General features: G+C 41.1%; 1 protein-coding gene across 1 annotated transcript in view; it reads right to left on the reverse strand.

The window, feature by feature from the left end:
- The window catches only part of ano1b (anoctamin 1, calcium activated chloride channel b), a 125,319-nt gene that overhangs the window by 69,839 nt on the left and 33,366 nt on the right, over nt 1-22,114 (reverse strand). Inside the window, exons 6-11 of the mRNA XM_077595611.1 lie at nt 19,493-19,541; nt 15,854-15,909; nt 15,378-15,419; nt 13,622-13,686; nt 12,382-12,516; nt 2,797-2,957 (exon numbers count right to left, since the gene is read on the reverse strand). Of these exons, the coding sequence (XP_077451737.1) occupies nt 2,797-2,957; nt 12,382-12,516; nt 13,622-13,686; nt 15,378-15,419; nt 15,854-15,909; nt 19,493-19,541 (508 nt within the window). The remainder of the gene's footprint in view (nt 1-2,796; nt 2,958-12,381; nt 12,517-13,621; nt 13,687-15,377; nt 15,420-15,853; nt 15,910-19,492; nt 19,542-22,114) is intronic.

Here is a 22,114-nt window from a genome sequence, read left to right on the forward strand (position 1 = left end):
AAAATAGTTTGACCCCGACTGACTGGTTTCATTTCTTGCCAACACGCTCATGTCATGGTCAAATACTCCAAGCATTATGGTCTCATCGCTCTCATTTTCTGAACCGCTTTATCCTCATTAGGGTCGCGGGGCATGCGGGACCCTATCCCAGCTGTCTATGGGCCAGAGGTAGGGGACACCCTGAATCAGTGGCCAGCCGATCGCAGGGCAGAAGGAGACGGACAATAATAATAATAATAATAATAATAATAATAATAATAATAATAATAATCGGACATAGGCCCTGTCGTCATCATCAACAACAAAAAAAGCCTACTTTTCATCACACCCAGAAACTGCGTATGACGAAATTGGTAGTGCTTCTCCATAAGGTGTGTTTACTCGGCAAAAGACCTAAATAAGTGATAGTTACGGACTTGTAATTTGGCATTCTGCTGTAATGGATACAGGTCACTTACCTCTCACTGTCTTTCACTTACCTTCAGTCAGCTAGTAGGAGGCAGATCAACCCCCAAACATCTTTTCATATTACCTCAGAAGGGAATGTGTGTTGTGTTACCGCAAATTTAGAGTTCTGATGGATGTGGGGAAAAACTGTCCTTAAGCCCATTTGTCCGTACTTTGTGGGACCTATAGCGTCTGCCAGAGGGCAGCAGCTGGAACAGACATATTTTTGGCAATTGGGAGGAAACCGGGGTACCCGGAGGAAACCCACGCAGGCCCGGGGAGAACTCCACACAACTGGATAGACCTGGATTTGAACCCAGGACCCCAGAGCTGTGAGTCCGACGCGCTAACCACTCTCTCCACCGAGCTGCCACTATTTTGGCCCACTATTTTAAAGTGAAAACTTGGATGATGTGGGAATCGATCCCGCTACCTTTCGCACGGTAAGCGGGCGCTCTTCCATTTGAACTAAGAATCCAACCCACCTCCCTACTATTCCATGGACATCACGATGAATCCATCCGGACGGCAGTTCATTTCATGTCCTCGTAGCGCTTTTAACCCCCAAAAACACTCAATAGTCAAAGAAACAAGGAAAGGCCTAACGTGATTGACAAGAGAATGCGACTGTGGAAGCAAGGAAGATGGACTCAAGACATGAATCGAACACGAAAGAGCAGCCAGGATAAGCAGCATTGCGAATGACTTGGGAGTGATGGATGTCGGATGGCAAACATACTTCATAAAAGACTGGCAGGCAGCGTCGCACAAGTTACACGACGCTTTGGAATGAATTGTCAATGCCAGAGCCAAAGTGTCGGTATGCATTGTAGTTTGCGCTTTTGCCAAAGCTGGAATCACTATTACGAAGCCCCACAGCCACAACTCTAACCCTGACAGTGAGATGGAACCCAGTATTGTTGGCCTAACTTGCTCACTTGACCGAACTCTTTATGTTGGATACAGAAGATGCGGACTTTGACAGATTTGTAGATGGTTAAATGCTTTGACTTATATTGCCGCGAATATACATTAAAATACACAATTAAAATCTGTTTTGCTCCTGTTTCCTTTTTAAAACATATGCTAGCGTATGTGTCATGCTAGCATGACCATTGCACCGCGTCCATTGAGCCGAAGCGCCTTTGTTTTATGGGCAAAAAACAGAAATTGCAACTGCAACTAAGCGAGCGCCCTTCAGGCAAGAAAATACAATACATACAAAATTGACTTTCATCAGAGAACATCGTCTTGGACCACTCAGTTGCTGTCCACTCCTTTTTGTCTCTAGCCCAGTCGAGATGCTTCTGACACTGTTTCTTGTTTAAGAATGGCAAGGAATGTCACAGTTGAAAACCATATTTTGCATTGATCTGTGCGCAACCTTTTTTTAAGCACAATGTCCTATTTTAATGATAAGCAACTGTACACAGTGCCACTTGTACTTACATAACTGTGAACTTTTTTTCCATTGTTTTATCATTTCAAATTGTGTATGCCATATAACAACTTTTGTACTGGATTTTTTTGTAACTAAGTTTTTTATAAATCCGACCTCGTTTAACCAGTTTCGGCTGTAATCTGGATCGTCTCGGTCACTGGTAGCAGACGGAAACGTCATCGTCGACTGCTAATTTGTCATGCTTTAAGCATGATATGAGCACGCGCATTCCCCTTTCACATGTCAGCCTTTTCTTTATACTAATATAGCACATCAGCAAGCAATATACCCAGACAGTCAAGCTGTCAGTGTCATACAGCGACATGTACAGAATCTTAAAATGTATTGCATAGAAAAAAAGTGCACCGACTGATTGGGCATTACGTCCACTTTGGGGAAAATGTTAGACTTTTAAGTGTGCCCTTTGTGAGTAAATATGTGCCGTGTTGCATTGGTGACGTTTATTATCACTTAATAAGGGTAGCTGCAATCATTAATAAGAGGAGCAATTGGCCGAGGTTGACACGTATGTACTTACGAAATGACTACATTCCAGAGGTGGATTCGTAACTTGTATTTTTGTGTAAGTATAGAGCCTCATTTTGGTCCACGACCATCCGAACAAAAGCCCCTTTTCCGGGCACTTTGCTTTTCTCTCCCCGGTCCTAAGCAAGACGGTGCAATGAAGGGTACCCATTTTTTCCCTGGTAACCCTCTATTTCAGAAGCGTAAAAGGTAACCCCTGAAATAGAGGGTTACCATTCTAGGGTTAACACATTGCTGAGCGATCAGATCGGTACTCAGTATTAGTAGATCCTCAGAATCATATGACTCAGATTCGGGTGCAAAAATATAAGTGGGAAATGCCTCATACGTAGTGTGTGAGTGGCATGCATGTTTCTACCAACCCCAAAGAGCCATGAAAATCGAGAAGAATACAGTCGCTGGATTGTCGAATAAGTGACTGGCTCTTGCAGTTCCACAAGCAGAATTTAGCATCCAATAGCTGCACACTTTATCACACAAGGGACACATGGTGATGTTGTTTTTTTGGTGGCATATTTCCATGCTGTGAAGACAAAATCAAAATATGTTCTATGGATATATTTTGAATTGGTGTAACAGGAAGAAGTGCTTGAAAACCTCGGTTGACCTGTGGGTTCAACTGCACAGGTGAATTCATCATCCGCCATTGTGATCACCTCTTAACATTCCAACAAGCATAGTTTTTTTTGGTTTGTTTTATAACCAGTCCTGTTCAGCTGCATGCTTTGCAAAATGGTAAATCTGAATGTCTACTCATTTAGAAACAGTTTATCTATTCCAAAGGGGAGTCTGAAGGTACCCTATTCCCTTTTTTTTTTAAATTTAGTTTTTGTTGTTTTTAAAATGCAGCCGGACAGAAAGGATTAAATATGATAGAAAAATAATAGACATGGAATGAAGATATACAAACACACCAGGCAAGTAGTGGATTCATCATAATCTAGTATATAATGACAATACCATCACAAAAGGGGCGGCCCGGTGGTGCGACTGGTTAGTGCGCCGGCTTCACAGTTCTGGGGTCCCGGGTTCAAATCCAGGTCATGTCCATCTGTGTGGAGTTTGCATGTTCCTGCGTGGGTTTCCTCCGGGTACTCCGGTTTCCTCCCACATTCCAAAAACATGCATTGTAGGCTGATTGGACACTCTAAATTGCACCTAGGTATGGGTGTGAGTATGCATGGTTGTCCGTCTCCTTGTGCCCTGTGATCGGCTGGCCACCGATTCAGGATGTCCCCCCCTCTGGCCCGGAGACAGCTGGGATTGGCTCCAGCACCCCCCACGACCCTAATGAGGATAAAGCGGTTCAGAAAATGAGATGAGATGAGACCATTACTTCTTATATTTAAATGGAAAGGACACCCCTGTGAGAAAAATACAAGATAACTAATTAACAGTACAGGATTGGAGAGAATGAGAAAATAAGATGAGGTAGTGAGCAAGACAGTAAGCTGTGTGAGTTATCACCTCTAAAAATTCAAAAGAAAGACAAATTTAGGGAGCTGGTTCTTATAATGCTAGCTGTGTAATTGTTAGTGGTCGCAAAAAAGCAACTAAATCCTTTGGAATGTCTATATAAAATTGTAGTGAATAAAGACCCTCAACAAGCATGTTAGTGATATGGTTTATGGCGGTTGCTTTTCAGCAAACTAAGGGCGAACTTGGCCTCGCCCACCTGTATACGGAGTCAAGCCATCACACCCACTTAGTGGGGATCCAGTCGAGCATTCCGTAACTTGAATTTTTTTTCATATCCTGAAAGAAAATGTTTCCCTATTAGGCATAACCTGAATATTTCCTATGTAGTGATGTTCGTAAGTAGAAGTACCACTTTATAGCAGATGCTGTATGTGCTGAGTGTGCGATGCAGGTTGGGCTTCGGTGAGTTTGTTAAAAAGACATCCTGTCGAATGGTGTCACAAGTGAACATATTTGATTTTTCAATTACCTATTCCTATCTGATAACAGAGGCCAATCTAAAATTTTGCTTTCTTAAGAACACAATGTTAAAGGCCAAGAGACACGTTGGATTTTGTTTGTTTGTTTTCATGAAAATTGATGGTTCTCAAGATGTGAAGATTCTGCCCATTGCCAGAAAAGTATAGTTAATATGATAATGTATAGAAGCTTCACCCTTCGGTTTGAACTTGTACGTTTAGATTAGATTAGAAAAAGTTAGAATGGATTGGATTGGATTGGACTGGATTGGATCAGAACTTTATTTCATCCCGTCTTCGGGTAATTTCCTTGGTTGCAGTAGCAAGACAATAGCAAGCGCAGACCAAGCCACGCGACGGGTGGGGTCGAGTCGCAATTGTCGCAAAACAACAAAGCAAAAAGCACAAAGTACAATGCAAAGTATATGGGAAAGCATTAAGAAATTTTGAATGGAAAAGCAGTAAAAACACAAAATAAGCAAGAGCGGACGGAGCTACCGCTACCGGCTGCCACTGGAGCGGCACCATCTTGGTTGATCTCACTTTCCCCATAAAAATAGACGGAATGATTGGTCTGAAGTGTCGCCTCTTCTCCCGGCACTTTTGTCCAGTTCTGGATTTCCAGCGGCATCGATGTTGTTGCTCTTTCTGCTGGGTATTGTTCACAGCCGATCCCATGTGTATGACGGCAGAGGCATAGCTGAATGGTTCCAAAAAATAACTAATAGAAAGAAACCAAGTTAATAGAACAAAAAAAGTTGTAAAACAATTAAAGTAAAAAGTATAAAGTACAAAGTAAAGTAAAAAAGGAATGTATTAAATAATAATAAAATGTAATAAAAAATGATAAAAAGGCTGTAAAACACAAAAAACGAATAAGTGGACATAGCTACTGCCACCCACCGGCTGCCGCCTAACGGCGGCATCTTGAAAAAAAAATCATGTTCTTCAGGACTGTACACACCCACTTAAAATTGGCATTTCATGATTTGCACAATGAATATACTTGTCTATATACTTTTTTATACAGAATTTTCCACCTCGTATTTTTTTTTAATTTTCATAGTTTTTTTAAGAGGTTGGCCCGGTGGCGCGAGTCGTTAGCGTGTAAGCCTCACAGTGGGGGACCTGGCTTCTAATCCAGGTTGGTCCACCTGTGTGGACTTTGCATGTTCTGTTCTCATATCCTGAAAGAAATTGTGCGTGGGTTTTCTCTGGGTACCCTGATTTCCTCCTACATTCCATAGACATGCATGGTAGGCTCATTGGACACTCTAAATTGCCCCTACGTATGAGTGTGAGCATGAATGGTTGTTTGTCTCCTTGTGCCCTGCGATTGGCTGGCCACCGATTATGGGTGTCCCCAGCCTCTGGCCCGAAGTCAGCTGGAATAGGCTCCAGCACCCCCCGCAACCCTAGTGAGGATAAAACGGTTTGGAAAATGAGATGAGATGAGATTTTTAAGAGAGCTGATGGCAAGGTTACAGAAATGATTCTTTTGTTGTTGACAATTTCAATAATTATATGGCTTTGTGTAAGTTGACAAGTCTGTCATTTAATCGGTGTGTAAAAATCAGTGATAGTCTTTAATGTTATTCCTCATATTAGCAATAGGCTGAATGGTGCCCTAGGCCATTCTAGGAACTTTAGTTTTGCAAATGTTGAGAACCAAACAATTCTCATGGGGACATACATTACCAAAACTCTCCCGCATATCCTCCATAAACTCAACACTCACAGTGCACTCAGAGATTTCCGCTACTAAACAATTACAGATTAATTTTGTTCATTAAAATAAACAGTAAACTGGTTTGGGATGAACGAATAAGGAACAGTCCTATTTTCAGCCTGATGAATGTGGCACAACAAAGGATGTTTCAAATTGTTCCAACAGAGTAAAAATAATATTAACATAAGGCTTGTGTGTTTTGTCTTTCTCAAGACACAAGACAGCATCTGCCATAATATCCTGTGGATGATGAGAAGCAGGAACTTGAGGTGAAGAGTCAAGTATATTTTTATGTTCCATGTGACACAGAGAGATTCGGATTTCTTCATAGCCACTACTTTAAAACCATTCAGCAAGACAAAAATAAAAATGGTTGAATTTTGACAGAACCGATACCGTACACAGCAATGGACTCCTCCTTATTCAATCATGTGGTGGTGAAATTAAGATGTTGGCATTTCATAAAACAAGTGATTTGTGGACGCTAATAGAATTTAGAATGCTGGAAACCAATGGAGGTGGGTTCATCGTTGCTCGTTGCTTTCCAGCCAGGGTATGTCACGTTGTGTTGGGGTTTGGTGGTTGGAGGTGTCTTCCCCCTGCGAATGAGTTTCACCTGCTGTGTCTTTCCAGCTCTCCTTACCTCGTGTGGCCCAGGTGCATGCAATTGTCTTGTCAAACTCCTGTCTATGTGTATAAAACCCTGTGTCTTTGTCAGTTAGTGTGGCAAAACTCTCTTGTCTGGAGGTTATGTCAAATTATGTTGGTGTGCGTTTTTCCCCGTTGGTTTCTCTGAGTTAGTTTTTCCAGTTGGGGTCTTCCTTTTTTATGTAATGCGCATTAGATTTGTTGATGTCGTAATGGCGTGCTACATCGGCATACTTTTTGCCTGCCTTCAGCATGTCTAGCATCTTTACTTTTTCGGTCACAGTAATATTTTTTTTATTCATCTCATTTAATGCTGTCAATGATACTGGACGCCTGGGAAGCATTTTCAGTAGATGTAAAATCCAAACAAATGTGGAATTCACTCGAAATATGGTATTCTCTCCCCGTACGCGATGCGAAGAAACCCGCTGGAAACAAGAAAAGACTTTGCCGCATGTTTGGCAGTTTTTTTTAGTTTTGGCGCGCACTTTCTTTTTCTGTGCTATATTTTCTTCTTCTTTGGTGCTCAAAAACAACTATTTCAGCGCAGACGAAAAAGCGGTGTCATTTTCACCGGCATTTTCCCCGCCATTTTCCCCACCATTTTCCATCTGTCTTCCATTTGCGATTTTTTTTTAAATAGCAGAAAAAAATCGCGAAGAAGCACGCTATAATGAATCTACAGTGCATTATATCAAGAAATAAGAAGCGAACATTCAGAAAATGGCAACAATATCCTATCCAATGACATCAAGCGAGTGTGAACCACTAAGAATACAAAATGAACCAGGATTATGAGTGATTTACACTGTAGATAAGGCCATGAAGGTTGGTTGGTCGACACTGAAGACATGACAGGACAACAAAGAAACAGATCGAGAGCCACTCAACCCCCTAACCTATGAGGACCTCGTTGAAATGATGTGATCGTGGAGTGAGGAAGAAGAGGCAGCGGACAACGATGAGGATGAGGACGAAGAATGTGGTCTTACTTTACGGAATCTGCAGAAAATCTTCTAAATGGCCTACAGTTTTCAACAATAGGTCTAGGAGATTGATGACAACATGGTCGGAGCCAATGAATTTGGCAAGCGTCTTAACAGTGTCATTTACAAAGGCATATTGGTAGAAAAAAGAAACAGCGGTCACAGCTCCCCCTCACCATCTTCCTTGTGCACCGAAAACCTCTTGCAAAAGCTCCTCCTGTTGCCCCTATGGCGCCTCCTGAAGATTTGATCGATGATCCAATGGCTCTCAATAACCTGTTCTTGTTTTAAATCAAGCGGTGAGGAACTATTTTCACTGTGAGTATAATACTGAAAGTATTTACATTCATTAATTTATATCTATGCAACATTTAATAAATACACTTCTTGATAATTTTGCTTCTGTACTTGTATTTTTGTGTCGGTGTGAAAACATGTAGTATGGTAGTAATAATAGGGTTGATCGTACTTTGCGGTTTTCGATTATCACAGCCATGTCTGGTCTACATCATCCGCAAAATTCGTAAATTTCGTTAGTGCACCTGCACTCCCTTTGGACCGCCTGAATTCCTGTATCTGGGTCCAACTCCGATCCGCCAACATCTGATTTATGATCAAGGGTGTTGAGGGAACACAGCAGCTGACGTATACATCTTGTTTGTGTGATATATAATACATAATTAATTGCAATGTTGAAAGAAAATAGGATCACCTATCTAAGAAGAAACAAAAAAAACAATTTTTTAGCAACCTTTTTAAATTTTATATTTCTCATGTATTCATTGGTTTTCCGATTTGCTTATCCTCACAAGGTTTGTGGAGGGTGCACGAGCCTATCCCAACCAACTATGGGCACTAGTTGGGGGGACACACCTTGAATCGGTGGCCAGCCAATCGCAGGGTACAATGGGACAGACGGCTCAAACTTAGGGCAATTTAGTGTTTAATCAGCCTACCTTTAGGTTGGTTAGTTTTGTTATGCTATTTTTTCCTGTGTGTCCTGTCGGAGTGATTGCCCATTGTGTTCACCCGTCATTTCTCCCCCGCTGGTGTATCCTCTGCTTATTCCCTCTTGTGTTACCCGAGTTTTCCTAATTGCCTCGTCAACCCATTTAACCTATTTAAACCAATTGTGTTTGTGAGTTGTTTATCGGTTTGTCTGCTTTGTGGGGTTCATATCGAGGAGGGTGGGAGAGAGAGGGTGATGGAGGGAGAGATGGTGGGCGGGTGGGAGATAGTGACTTGGCTATTCCGGGAGAGAGGGATTGAAGAAGAGAGGGACAAATGTGTAATGTATTATCTTTTTTTAACAGATCTTACAAGTGGTGTGCCGCCAGGGCCTTCAAGGCCTTCTCTGCTGGCCTAAGAAATATCTGAATCACAGACTGATGTTAATTATATTTTGTGCATCAATACTTAATTATATTTTGCCCATGAATATTTAAATAATTTCAAATTGTCTGTTAGCTTCCTTTCATTGCTTTTCCCCCTGGTTGCACTGCTTCCAGATGTGTGTTTTCATATTGAAGCATTTAACCAATCACATTTCAGCCATTATTTGTTGCCAGGGTCAGAAATCTGCCTCAAGGCCTTCACAATCAGTTCTGCAGGCTCTGCTGCGTTAAACAAGAGTCGATAAGACTGTTGCTTTAACCAATCAGAATTCAATTTGGTGACACTACGGCCTTCTCGCAGGCGTAGGGATACGTCATTGCCTTCTCGCAGGCGTAGGGATACATCATCACTTTCACCAACTATGATTGGCTAGTGATAGAGTGGACTAGCCGAGGCTACCAAACTATGATTTTTTTATGTGTCGCAAGCTGTAGCTGCAGTAGAGGTTTTATAGTATAAAATAGTTTTTGAGGGTTGGATTGATTCCGACAGCTGAAGGCGTTGCTAGAAAATTCACGGACCACCGCTGGATCTTACTACACACACCCCTTGAGGGGTCAACACAATGTCCGCAAACTTCATCTTACCCAAATGGAGAAAGTCCCGAACACTTGCAGGAATTACATGCTCTTGCATGTTATTCATAATGTATCAATGGATACATATAACTTGATACAACATGGTCAAAAACAATCAAACAGAGAAAAAAAATATTCTACAAGATATTTTAGAATAAGTTTTGCAGAAATATAAAATGTATTTAACAGTTTATATAATTAATGGTAAAATTTTCATGTCATTAATAAGCATCGGTTAATTAGAATTAAAGAATCTAAAATCTATTAGTCTCATCTCTCATCCTCTTACGCTTTATCCGAGGTCACAGGGGCAGCAGCTTCCAGGAGGACACCAAGGCGTTCCGGGGCTAGCCGGGAGACATAGTTTCCCCAGCATGTCCGAGGTCGGCCCTGTGGCCTCCTCCCGGTGGGACATGCCCGGAACACCTCCAAGAGGGAGGCGTCCAGGAGGCATCGTGATCAGATGCTCGAGCCAACTCATCTGGCTCCTCTTGATCCGGAGGAGCAGCGGCTATACACCAAGCCCCTCGTGGATGACCGAACTTCTCGGGACATCCTGCGAAGGAAACTCATGTCAGCTGCTTGTATCCGGGATCTCGTTCTTTCGGTCACGACCCACAGCTCATGACCATAGATGTGGCTGGGAACATCAATTGACCGGTAAACAGAGAGCCTTAACTTAAATACTTAAACTCCCCCACCTGGGGAAGGACGTGATCCCTTATCAGGTTTGGAGGTGCTGATTCTCATCCCGATCGCTTCACACTCGGTTGGGAATCGGGTTGAAATACTGAGGCCACCGAAGCGGACCCCCTCAACGCCAAGGCTGAGCCTAGATATTCTGTCCAAAAAGTGGGGACCGAACCCCACGTATTAGGGGTTCCGGAACCCCATACTCCCGTAGTACCTCCCACCTGACTCTGCGGGGACATGGTCGAACGCCTTCTCCAGGTCCAAAAAGCACATGTAGACTGGTTGGGTGAACTGCCATGCCCCCAAGAACTCAGATGATGAACCACACCCTCTGGTCTCCCTTTTTAAAAAGAGGAACCACCACCCCGGTCAGCCAATCCAGAGGCACTATCCCCGATGTCCATGCGTGTCAACCAAGACAGTCCCACGATATCCAGACCCTTTAAAACCCCCGGACGGATCTCATCCACTCCTGGAGCCTTGCCACCAAGGAGCTTTTTAAACACCTTGGTGAATACAACCCCAGAGGTAAGAGAGTCCGCCCCAGAGTTCCCTGGCTCTGCTTCCTTGTGGGAAGGCATGACAGTGGAATTGATGTGGACTTCAAAGTACTCGGCCCACGGATTCACAATATCCCCATCCCCACTATACACTGTCTTGACGCTGCACTTCTTCCCCCTCCGAGACGTCAGATGGTGGACCAAAATTTCCAAAGTCGTTCTCCATGGCCTTGCTGAACTCCTCCCATGCTCAGGTTTTTGCCTTGGAGACGATCAGAGCCGCGTGTCGCTTAGCCACCCGGTACACGTAAGCTGCCTCTGGAGTCCCAAGGGCCAAAATGGCCCGGTTGGACTCCTTTTTCAGCTTGATGGCCTCCCTTACTGCCAGTGTCCACCAGCGGGTTCTGGGGTTGCTGCCACAACAGGCACCGACCACCTTGCGGCCGCAGCTCCGGTCTGCCACCTCAGCAATAGAAGCGCGGAACATGGTCCACTCGGACTCAATGTCCCACACCTCTTCACGGACATGAGAGAAGCTCTGTCAGAGTTGGGAATTGAAACTCTTTCTGACAGGTGACTCCGCCAGGCGTTCCCAGCAGACACTCACAAAACGTTTGCCTCTCCCGGGCCCGGGTCGATTGGTCGGCGGTCTTTTGGTCGCCGGTCTTTTGGTCGTGGTCTTTTAGTCGCCCGGACGTTTGGTCACCCGAACTTTTTGGTCGCCGGTCTTTTGGTCGCGGTTTGGTCGCCCAAATGATCGGCTGCTGCCATCTACTGTCAGAGGCGTCCAATGAACCTTCATTCTCTCTGGGAGAACTTGCAATGTTGAAATACTTTAGATGGTCATTTTTATCAAACAAATAAAAGTCTTAGTATACTTTTAACAACTTTGACAATAAAATTAAAGGCAATAAGTAAAATTAATTTATTAAAAAGAAGGCAAAGCAAATTCACAGATGGTGTTTTTATTGAAGCAGTAAAACTTACAAGTTCTAGCAACCTTCATTCTCTCTGGGAGAAATAAGAGCACTCATTTAACACATCGGCTGCTGCCATCGACTGTCATAGGCGTCCAATGAACTCGGAGGACTATGGAAACCCGGATTGATTCGCGAACAATGTAGATTACCTGCAAGTCATTGCATACAATTTGTAATAAAAACTCCCATCTGTGAATTCCCTTTGTACATAATTTGTAAGTTTGTGTTTGTAATTTTTGTACAGAATCTGTAAGTTTTACTGCTTCAATAAAAACACGATCTGTGAATTTGCTTTGTCTTCTTTTTAATAAATTATTTTTACTTATTGCCTTTTATTTTAATGTCAAAGTTCCAGGCTAAAAGTATACTAAGACTTCCATCTAAAGTATTTCAACATTGCAAGTTCTCCCAGAGAGAATATACTACTTCAACAAAAAAATCCTCTAAAAGACTAGGTGCAAATTGTTGAGAATTTGAGTTATTTTTTACAGTGTAGTTTACCTTGGTATATTGTCATTCACAGTGGCGCATCCATACAAAAAGACTATGACTCCCACAAGGGAAGCAGGAATCAGCATTTGGGTGTACAGACCCAACCAGGCAAAGTACAGTCCAATCTTCTCTCCAAAGTACTTCCTGTACAAATTAATTACACAAACAAATGACACATTTGCATACACACATAAATTGTCTTATTTTAGTTTCCTGCACTCCGACGTATTATACATCCCAAGGCAAAACCAGTCACTTAAAACTATTGAAAAGCCATACTTAGGAGAAGTAGTAAAAATATCATAATTTCCAAACTATAACGCGCATATTAATTTCACAGCAGCTATGTTGCATTACACAATGAGTATCAGTGCTCTTTAAATCCATCAAAACACCCAAAGATAACCTTAATCTGTTCTTCTGTAAAGACATCAAGCATTTGGCAATATTTATTAGCAATTTATTGGCAATAAAGTCCTCAGAGTAGTGGATGAATATGTTCGAAATTCATCCTTTTATAATTATTCTTTTGTACATGTGTATAGCATCTGATGGAGTCCTATCCTGTAAATTCCCTAGATATTTTCATGAAGTCTGATGAAGGTAAGGTTTTTCAGAGATAGTATAAGAGCCAAATTGTTTGATTTCAATGGTTCTTGTGCAGTCGAACAATGTTCTTCTCTTGACACCAATTTGATGTTTGATATGAAAAAAGCTCACAACCTAATTAAAAGCTTTGCTTTGGAGCACATAAGAACTCAAGAGAGTTGTCAACACATCATGGCGCAACACCCCGCAGAGCAAAATCAAATTACAAAATAAATAAAATGTAACTGTTCAAGTTTTGACAAGAAAACATAAAAATCACTTGTCAAAAATAAGATGGTTTGCTATAAAACAGTAGAAATGGAGAAAGAAGAGCGGTTTATAGTTCGAAAATTACTATGACAATTAAAAAATGAAAAATCAATCTGATGAGTATCTGATGAAAATGTTCAAAACATTTCCTGAAATGTTCAAAACATTTCCTGAAATGTTCAAAACATTTCCTGAAATGTTCAAAACATTTCCTGAAATGTTCAAAACATTTCCTGAAATGTTCAAAACATTTCCTGAAATGTTCAAAACATTTCTTGAACAAATGTTCTCATTCGCAAGCCAATATTTAAAATGCCAAGTTATTTACCAAGGGAAAATAAATAGAAGACTGTATATATTTTGTTATCCATAAATAAGTAGAAAGATTTACCTTACTAGCCCGATGGGCTGGTATTTGTAGAAGACACTGTAGTTTGCCCACTCCTCAAACAAAAGCTGAAGAAATATATATATATTTTTTTTATGTAATTCTTGCATCACAGTGTTCAAAATTTTTACAGAAGAGGCACAAATGACATGTGGGATACAGCATGGAAACTCAATAGCAAGATTTTTAAAGTCCCACTAGCACCTTAGGGGAAGTTTACTGTATTTGATAGATTGGACTTTACTAAGCCACAACCTCCAGTGCTTTTTATTGTAAAATAAATTTTACAAAGTCAAGGGTTCAACCCCAACCTTCCTGTGTGGAGTTTGCATGTTCTTCCAGGGCCTGCGTGGGTTTTCTCCGGGTACTCCGGTTTTCTCCCACATCACAAATTGATGCATGGTAGGCTGGTTCAACACTCAAAATTGCCCCAAGCTATGAGTGTGAGATCGAATTTTGTTCGTCTGGTGCCCTGCGATTGGCTGGCCATCAATTCAAGGTGTCCACCGGCTGGTGCCCATAATTGGTTGGCTTAGGCTTCAGCAACCCCGTAACCCTTGTGAGAATAAGCAATATGGAAAATTAATGAATTGATTAAAAAAAAGAACAAAACAGTTTTAATCCCATTTCCCTTCTGGCCAGGAAGCCAGAGTCAGTAAGCGTAAGTGATGTAGACAGACTTTTTCGTGCGCTGCGCCTCCTCCGTTTAGTTTCATTGCTGTGGCATTTTCTCCAAGAAATTAAGTTGTTTTTCTTTGAAAAATAGTTAATATATTTTGTGTATGAACATAGGAAATTAGCCTAAATTGTTGGCCCGGGCGTCGGCAAAGGTGCACCTGCAAAAAAATCCTAGTTTTAATATTTTCTGATGATTCATAACTAGTTTTTCAATCGCTGTACTTCCTTGGAGACTCAAGAGACATGGATGTAAGATATTTACTGTTTTGTAGGCAAGTTCCAATTTTATTGGTGCCAAAACTGCTTACAAGTCGGGCACACTTTCTCACTCACATGCATTGTATTATGGTGATTCTACCTCTGGTTTGAGCTTGGATAGTAAAATCTAACTGGGAATCACGTTCTGCAGGACATACTACCTCCTCTCATCCATTTTCAATTTTGTATTCCTACTTGTCGCGTGATAACATCAATGAGCCTCAACTACCGAGTCATCTGCCCTCTGCTGGAATCCTTACCTCTGGTAATGTCATCGCTTCCAACTATGCAATTTCTGGGAACAGAGATTCCATGTGCTATTTTTGAAAGATCAGTGGCCAGCAGTGCTTAACCTGATGACCATCAACATTGACAAAAGGAATGTTGAGTTGACACACTGCCTATAACTCATTCATTCATTCATTTTCTGAACCGCTTTATTCTCACTAGGGTCGCGGGGGATGCTGGAGCCTATTCCAACTGACTTCGGACCAGAGGCGGAGGACACCTTGAATCGGTGGCCAGCCGATCGGAGGGCACAAGGAGACAAACAATTCACACTCACGCCTAGGGGCAATTTAGTGTTCAATCAACATGTCTATAACTGTAATATTTAATTAATACACATCTTGATGATTGTATTTGTGTACTTGTATTTTTGTATAGCCATGAAAACGTAGTATGGTATGTAGTAATAATAGGGGCGATTCTACCAGGAGCGTGATAACTTTTCATGTGAGCAGAAGAATGAATATATCTTTTGTTTCACAAAACCTCAGTTATTCCCAAACTCTCTATATTTTAACTAGCACGGAATACTTACTTTTCTGTCATTAGGCTCTGCACTCTCATCATCAATATCTCCCTAAAGATCAAAAGTTACATATTTAGTCGTGTAAACAATAATTATTAATTGGAGGTATAAATTTGACATGTTTCCAAGATTTAAATGCCTTCATCAGGCTTTAAAACCTTTGTAAATATCAGTGTCAATTGTTTGGGGTCTATCACTTATTTTACTCAAAATAAGCCCTGAAATATTGATGAGTTGTAGAAGAATGTAAAAATATGTATCTCACATTTAGTCTACAGCTCCAATGTGAGCTAACAATCATTAATACTAATTAAAATTATAAGTAACTTATATGGAAACACAACATAATTATAAAGCAATTTTTGAGAACTGCAGCAACTTTTGCATGAGAGGAAACATTTTTTACTGGATGTTTCCAGTCATTGACAATTTCATGATTTGACCAAGTCTGAAGTTCTGCTTTTGGCCATGTCTGAAATACTCACATCGTGGAGGGGGTAAGCAGCTGTATAGACACCACTACCCAGGAGACTGGTGATACCTACCAGGAGAAAATGTCATTGTTAATAATAATTTATTTATTAATTTATTACTTAATTTATTTTTATTTTTATTTTATTTTAATTACAAAATTAGATAGAATCCTATATCAAAAAATTATAAATATTCATTCACTCATTTTTCACACTACTTAACCGCAACAGGGACGCCGGGTGCTCAAGCTATCCCAGCTGACTTTGGCTGAAACTACACTACACCCTAAACTGACCACCAGTCAGTCGTAGGGCACAAAGAGAGATGGCAAACCATTTGCATTCACAAGCATACCACCATTAAGCGGGAATCAATCCCACACTGCCCGCACCAAAGTTATACAGATAAACATGGTAAAAATAATAATAAACAGATTTCTCTTGGAACCCCGGTTTCCACCCATGTCCCCAAAACACGCATGCTAAGCTGGTGGAATGGTTGTACGGTGGTACCTCTACTTATGAAATTAATTGGTTCCAAAACTTGTTTTGTAACTTGGATTTTTCATAGATAAATTTCATTTCACGGTTCTCTGAAAAACTACTAACTAAACTCTTTCAAAATAATCAAACTGTCCCAATTTTATATGAAAATTATTTATTAATCTATTAAAATGAATAAGAAGCATGCAAAACCATTTTCTACCTGTGCAGGTGCATATGTGTGAGGAGTAAATTAATTTTAGGCAACAGACAAAGCACATGAACACATCTAAACACCTACAAATTATGGATTCAAAACAACATAGCATTAAATAGATGCTTTTTCAGAAATACTCGACTCCGTTACCGTATGACCTGCAATTTTTTCCTCCTTTGTCCTAAAGAAAAGAATGACAATCTATATAGCTAGTTATAGCTTTTAATGCGTCTTTCTGCTTCAATATCTGATAGGTTCACCAATAGGCATTCCCAGATGCACGCACAAATAATAGTATCGATAGCAATGGTAGCTGGGCTATGGCCGTGTTGCCTTGCAATATCAGTCATGGATGGATAACAGGACCTGCTTCTTCTTTCATTTGTAAATGTAATTATAAATAAAGAACGTAGCTGCTTTACCCACACTCAAAACAAAACAAAACAAAAAAACATGCAGAGTTGTTGTCATGAGAGAGCCAAATGGAGGCCAGTGGATTGTAGGGAGATTGTCAAGCAGGGCGCAACGCTACCGCGACAATTGAAAATAAAATAACGAATACAGGATCTTCTCATCTGATCTGATTTTCTGAACCGCTTTATCCTCATTAGGGTCGCGGGGGGTTCCGGAGCCTATCCCAGCTGACTCCGGGCCAGAAGTGGGGGACACCCTGAATCAGTGGCCAGCCGATTGAATGGCACAAGAAGACAAACAACCATGCACACTCACACCCATACCTAGGGTTAATTTAGAGTGTCCAATCAGCCTACCATGCATGTTTTTGGAATGTGGGAAGAAACCGGAGTACCTGGGAAACCCACGCGGGAACCAGGAGAACATGCAAACCCCACACAGGTGGGCCGACCTGGATTTGAACCCAGGATCCCAAAGGTGTGATGCCAATGCACTAACCACTCGCGCCACCGGGCCGCCGTGCAAGTGAATATCTCTTTTGTTTAAAAGAAATATAAAAATTCAAATGAAAACAAAGTATTATAGAAAATCCATACATCTCAGAAAAAAACAGAGATAAGTACAAAAGTCAATTTTAGGGAATGGGGCTTTAGAACTGGAGGATTTTTTTGGTGTTGTACTGAAGGTCTATGAGATGAGTTGAGACGTCAATATTCAGCATTAGGCCAGAAACCCCGAGCTAGCATGTAATTAGTTGCATCGCCCAGTGATTTTATGGTCTATTTACTAATGATATCACGATATGTGGGCGGCCCAGAGGGGTGTTTAGCACACCCATGTCCCAGTTTTGAGATCGAGGGTTCAATCGCCAATGGGTTCCAATCTGAGCTTGAATGGTTGTATAGTCGTACCTCTACTTATGAAATTAATTGGTTCCAGAACTTTTTTCGTAACTTGAAGAATTAAGAAAATGATATATTAATGTCTTAAAATGAATAATAATCATTCAAAATCTATACATGTGTTGAATAGCAGGGGAACAAGAGGAAGCTAACATTAGACAACAGAGGCAGAGAGGACACGAACGCAATCCAATAAAGATACAATTAAGAATTTCTCCCCCATTTTTTGCTGATTTGTGCTGTTGCAATGGTGGCTGCTTCCTCCTCAGCCACCTTCTCGTTGAATTCCTCGTGTATTGCCGAGCGTTGCATTTACTCATGCTCCGTTGAGCGGTCGTTTTGGTGCCCATCGACCAACTCGTCAACGTCCTCATTACTGACCACAAGCCCCATCGCCTGCCACAGGCTGCAGTTCAGATCGAAGCACTCGGCCACAGCTTCCTCCAAGAAAAACTTCAAGACGACGAATGACAAACGGCAGTGAAAAAACAATAAGAGAATCTTGAAACATGAAGAGTTCTTGTCGACTGCAAGTCCGTCTAAGCCTTAGAGTAGACTCTAAGGCACTCGGCCATAGCTTCTTCCAAGCATAAGTTTAAGCAGACAACGGGTCAAAGAAAAATGGAGGGTTGTTGTGAGACTGCCAATAAGAGCCCAGTAGGGTGTAGCAATGTTCTAAAGTGAGCATCAATCCATCCGCAACAATATTTAAAAAATAAAATAGCGGATAAGGAATGCATTTACTTTTTGGGGGAATTCTTAACTTGGATCTGTTTTTGTGTCTCGAGGCACTCATTTGCATATAAAAAGATTTTGTAACCTGAAAATGGTGCACGTAGAGGCATTCGTAAGTAGAAGTATGACTGCATGTCTCTTTGTGCCTCTTAATTGGCTAGCCCATTGTTGAGACTGGGATTGGCTCATTACACAAGCCCCCCAGTATATATGTGTGTGTGTGTTGTGTGGAGTTTGCATATTCTCCCCGGGCCTGCGTGGATTTCCTCCGGGCACTCCGGCTTCCTCCCACATTCCAAAGACATGCATGGTAGGCTGGTCTAAATTGCCCCTAGGTATGAGTGTGGCGTGAATGGTTGTCGTCTCCTTGTACACTGCGATCGGCCTCGTGCCCGAAAGTCAGCTGGGATAGGTCCAGCACCCCGCGCGACCTTTGTGAGGATGAAGCGGTTCAGAAAATGAATGAATGAATATATGAATTACGAAAAGTTTGTATTGAGTAAAATGGAACAGAACCTGCTTAATAACATCGGCAGGAAGAATGATGATGAATGATGAACGATTCACATTTTGACTTTTTGACACTGGCTAACTAATTCATATTTTGGCTCAATTCCTTTCAGCATGCACGGAAAGTTGGGTAGCTGAAGTCAACATCCGCACATAACATACATTATCTTACTGAATAGGTTTTGTTGTCTGAAGGAGTAGAGAATGTTGTGTGCTGCAGTTTATCGCACAAAATAAATAAATACATTTTTAAAATGGTCAAAATTACAGTAGCACATTTCTGCAGAATATACTTTTTTTCCCCGGTATGATTGTGCACTTAATGTCATTTAAGATGTAATTTATAGGCTGGGTTCTGAGGGTTTTTTTTGTTTAGAACATCAAACTTACCCATGCTGTACTTGGCCTTGCATATTATCCGTTTTAATATTTCGTAAACCTAAAAGATAAACATTATGATTAGTGTAATGCAAAACGTGTAGTACAATTCATAAACTAAAGCTTGTTGCTTTTTTTTTACAAATTTAATACCATTTCTTGCATGCCTATAGGACACACATAAAAGTCTATAATGTCTAAAATGGATGATGCACCCAATCAGTCGGTGCACTTTGTGTATGCAATAAATTTAATATTCTGTAGATTTTGCTGCATGATTCTGACTGCATGACTGACGGGGTGCATTACTTGCCGACACGCAGTATGAGGAAAGGCCTGATGTGAATGACAACAGAATGCAGGTGTCAAAGGTGGGAGGTTATAAAAAAAGAGCACGTACCAATAAGAACGTAAATATAGCGTAGGTTTACATTTTGCAAAACAATATCGGTTTGACCCCAAAAAACCTCCAAAGAGACAGGCTTACGAGGCACAGTTTAAACTGGAAACTATGAGCTACGTGGAGGAAATTGGAAATTGAGCTGCAGCAAGACAATTCAACATAAACGAGTCCTTGGTTCGCAGGTTGGAAGACAGACTGAGAGTGATCTAAAGAGGTGTATATGATGGCTTTTCCCACAAGTCATCCCCTTTGATCTGCGACTCCATGCAGGCCCCTCTCACAGCCGAAGTGAAACACTAAGTCCGGCATCTGAACTTAGACCTTGCAATTATTCGAGGAGGTTTGACAAAGTAACTCCAACCACTGGACATTAGCTTAATCGAGGCATTGAAAACAAAGTTTTGAATGCCTTGGGAGTCATGGATGTCCGATGGCAAACAGTTGTACAAAGTCTGCCAGGCAGAGTCAGACGAGTTACGTGAAAATTTGTAAATGGATTGTGGATTCCTGAACTAAAGAGTACTACTACTATTCGAGCTTTCGTCAATAATACAGAACCCCATAGCGACAACTCTGACTCTGACAGTAAGATGGAACTCATTGTGTTTAATTGGGAACTTTCCCATTTAGCCGAACTCTTTATGTTGAATAAAGCAGATGGGGACTTTGACATATTTATGGATGTTTGAATGCTTCTATTATAGAAATTACCTGAGTACACTCAAACTCAGTTTTGCGCCTGCTGTCCTTTTCAAAACATACGCTGGCATGGTATGTTTTAGCACGCATGCATAGTACCATGCATTGCGCCCATTAAGTCGAAGCGCCTTGTGCATGGGCTGAATACAGAAATCGCACCCACAATGGAGACATCACATTTTAAGTCGGTAAGCCCTATATGCGCGAAAATACGGTACAAACAAAATACATTTAAAAAAAATGTTCTAATGGAGAAAAAATGGTGGATCAATTATGAACTTTTCAAAATTTGGTTTTACCACATCGGAGGCTTTAGATTACAACATAATTTGTGTAGAAAGAAAAAATCTGGTCACATGCAACACTACAAAAAATGTCATCTCCATTTCTCTGGCTAGGTCATCAAAACATGCATACGTTTGAGGATTCGAATAATAAAAGGGGATACTACTCACTAGTAACCAGGCATGCCAGATTGATTGTTCTATACATCCTCTACGAATATGCAATCTTACCTTTACTTATGAAATTAATGGGTTCCAGAACTTATTTCCCAACGTCGATTTTTTTTGTAGGTAGAGCAGTACTTTGTGTAAATTCTCTAATTCGTTCCATGTTCTTCAAAAAAACTACAAACCAAACCCTTTAAAATGATGAAAGTGTCACATTTTGCATGAAATATGTGAGAAACACACAAAAATGAAAGAAAATGGTAAGTGAATTATTTATTAAGCATTAAAATGAATAACAAGCATGCCAAAATATACAGGCGTACAGTGCACTGTAAAGAGGAAGCTAACATTTGCACACGAACAGATGCACATCTTCAAATTATGAATTCAAAACAATTTAGGATTAAATAAAACTCCAAAGGAGTAACAGTCTCTTCTTCTCACTGTTCAGTACAGGGAAGCCATGCCAAGGAATTGTCGCTTTTATGCTTCCTTCTGCTTCCATAGCATAGTGATGCTTGTAGGTGGGTGACAGCGGGCATGTATTGGCTTGCAATATGATTAAACCGCATACCACTTTATTATCTTCTGTTTTTCCTCAATGTATAACAGGGCCCCCTTATTAATTTCCTTCACACCAATAATTTTAAATAAAGAACTCCGTGATGACAAAAGGCGGTCAAATAAGAGTTGCTGTTGTGAGGCTTTAATAGAAAGTCAGCGGAGTGTCCAGCAGGATGCAAGACCATTTCAAAATAAGATAATGAATACAGGAAATGTATATATGTTTTGGGGGACCTAGTACCTCGGATCTTGTTTTGGTATATTGTAACGGTCATTTGCATATCACAATGTTTTGTAACCTGAAAATTTGGTACCCGGTCGTTTCGTCGAAAGACGTTTGGTCGACGGACGTTTGGTCGATGGACAGTTCGTCAAACGGATGTTTCGTTGAACGGACGTCTACCGCCGTCCGACGTCCGATTCATGCTGACTGCTGCGTTATATATCCACTTGATGGAGCTCTAATAACAGAAATAGCATCTGCACCTCAGTAAACATGAACGTCTACCGCCGTCA

The sequence above is a fragment of the Stigmatopora argus genome, chromosome 3 (genome assembly GCF_051989625.1).
Source record: "Stigmatopora argus isolate UIUO_Sarg chromosome 3, RoL_Sarg_1.0, whole genome shotgun sequence".
NCBI classification, from domain to species: domain Eukaryota; kingdom Metazoa; phylum Chordata; class Actinopteri; order Syngnathiformes; family Syngnathidae; genus Stigmatopora; species Stigmatopora argus.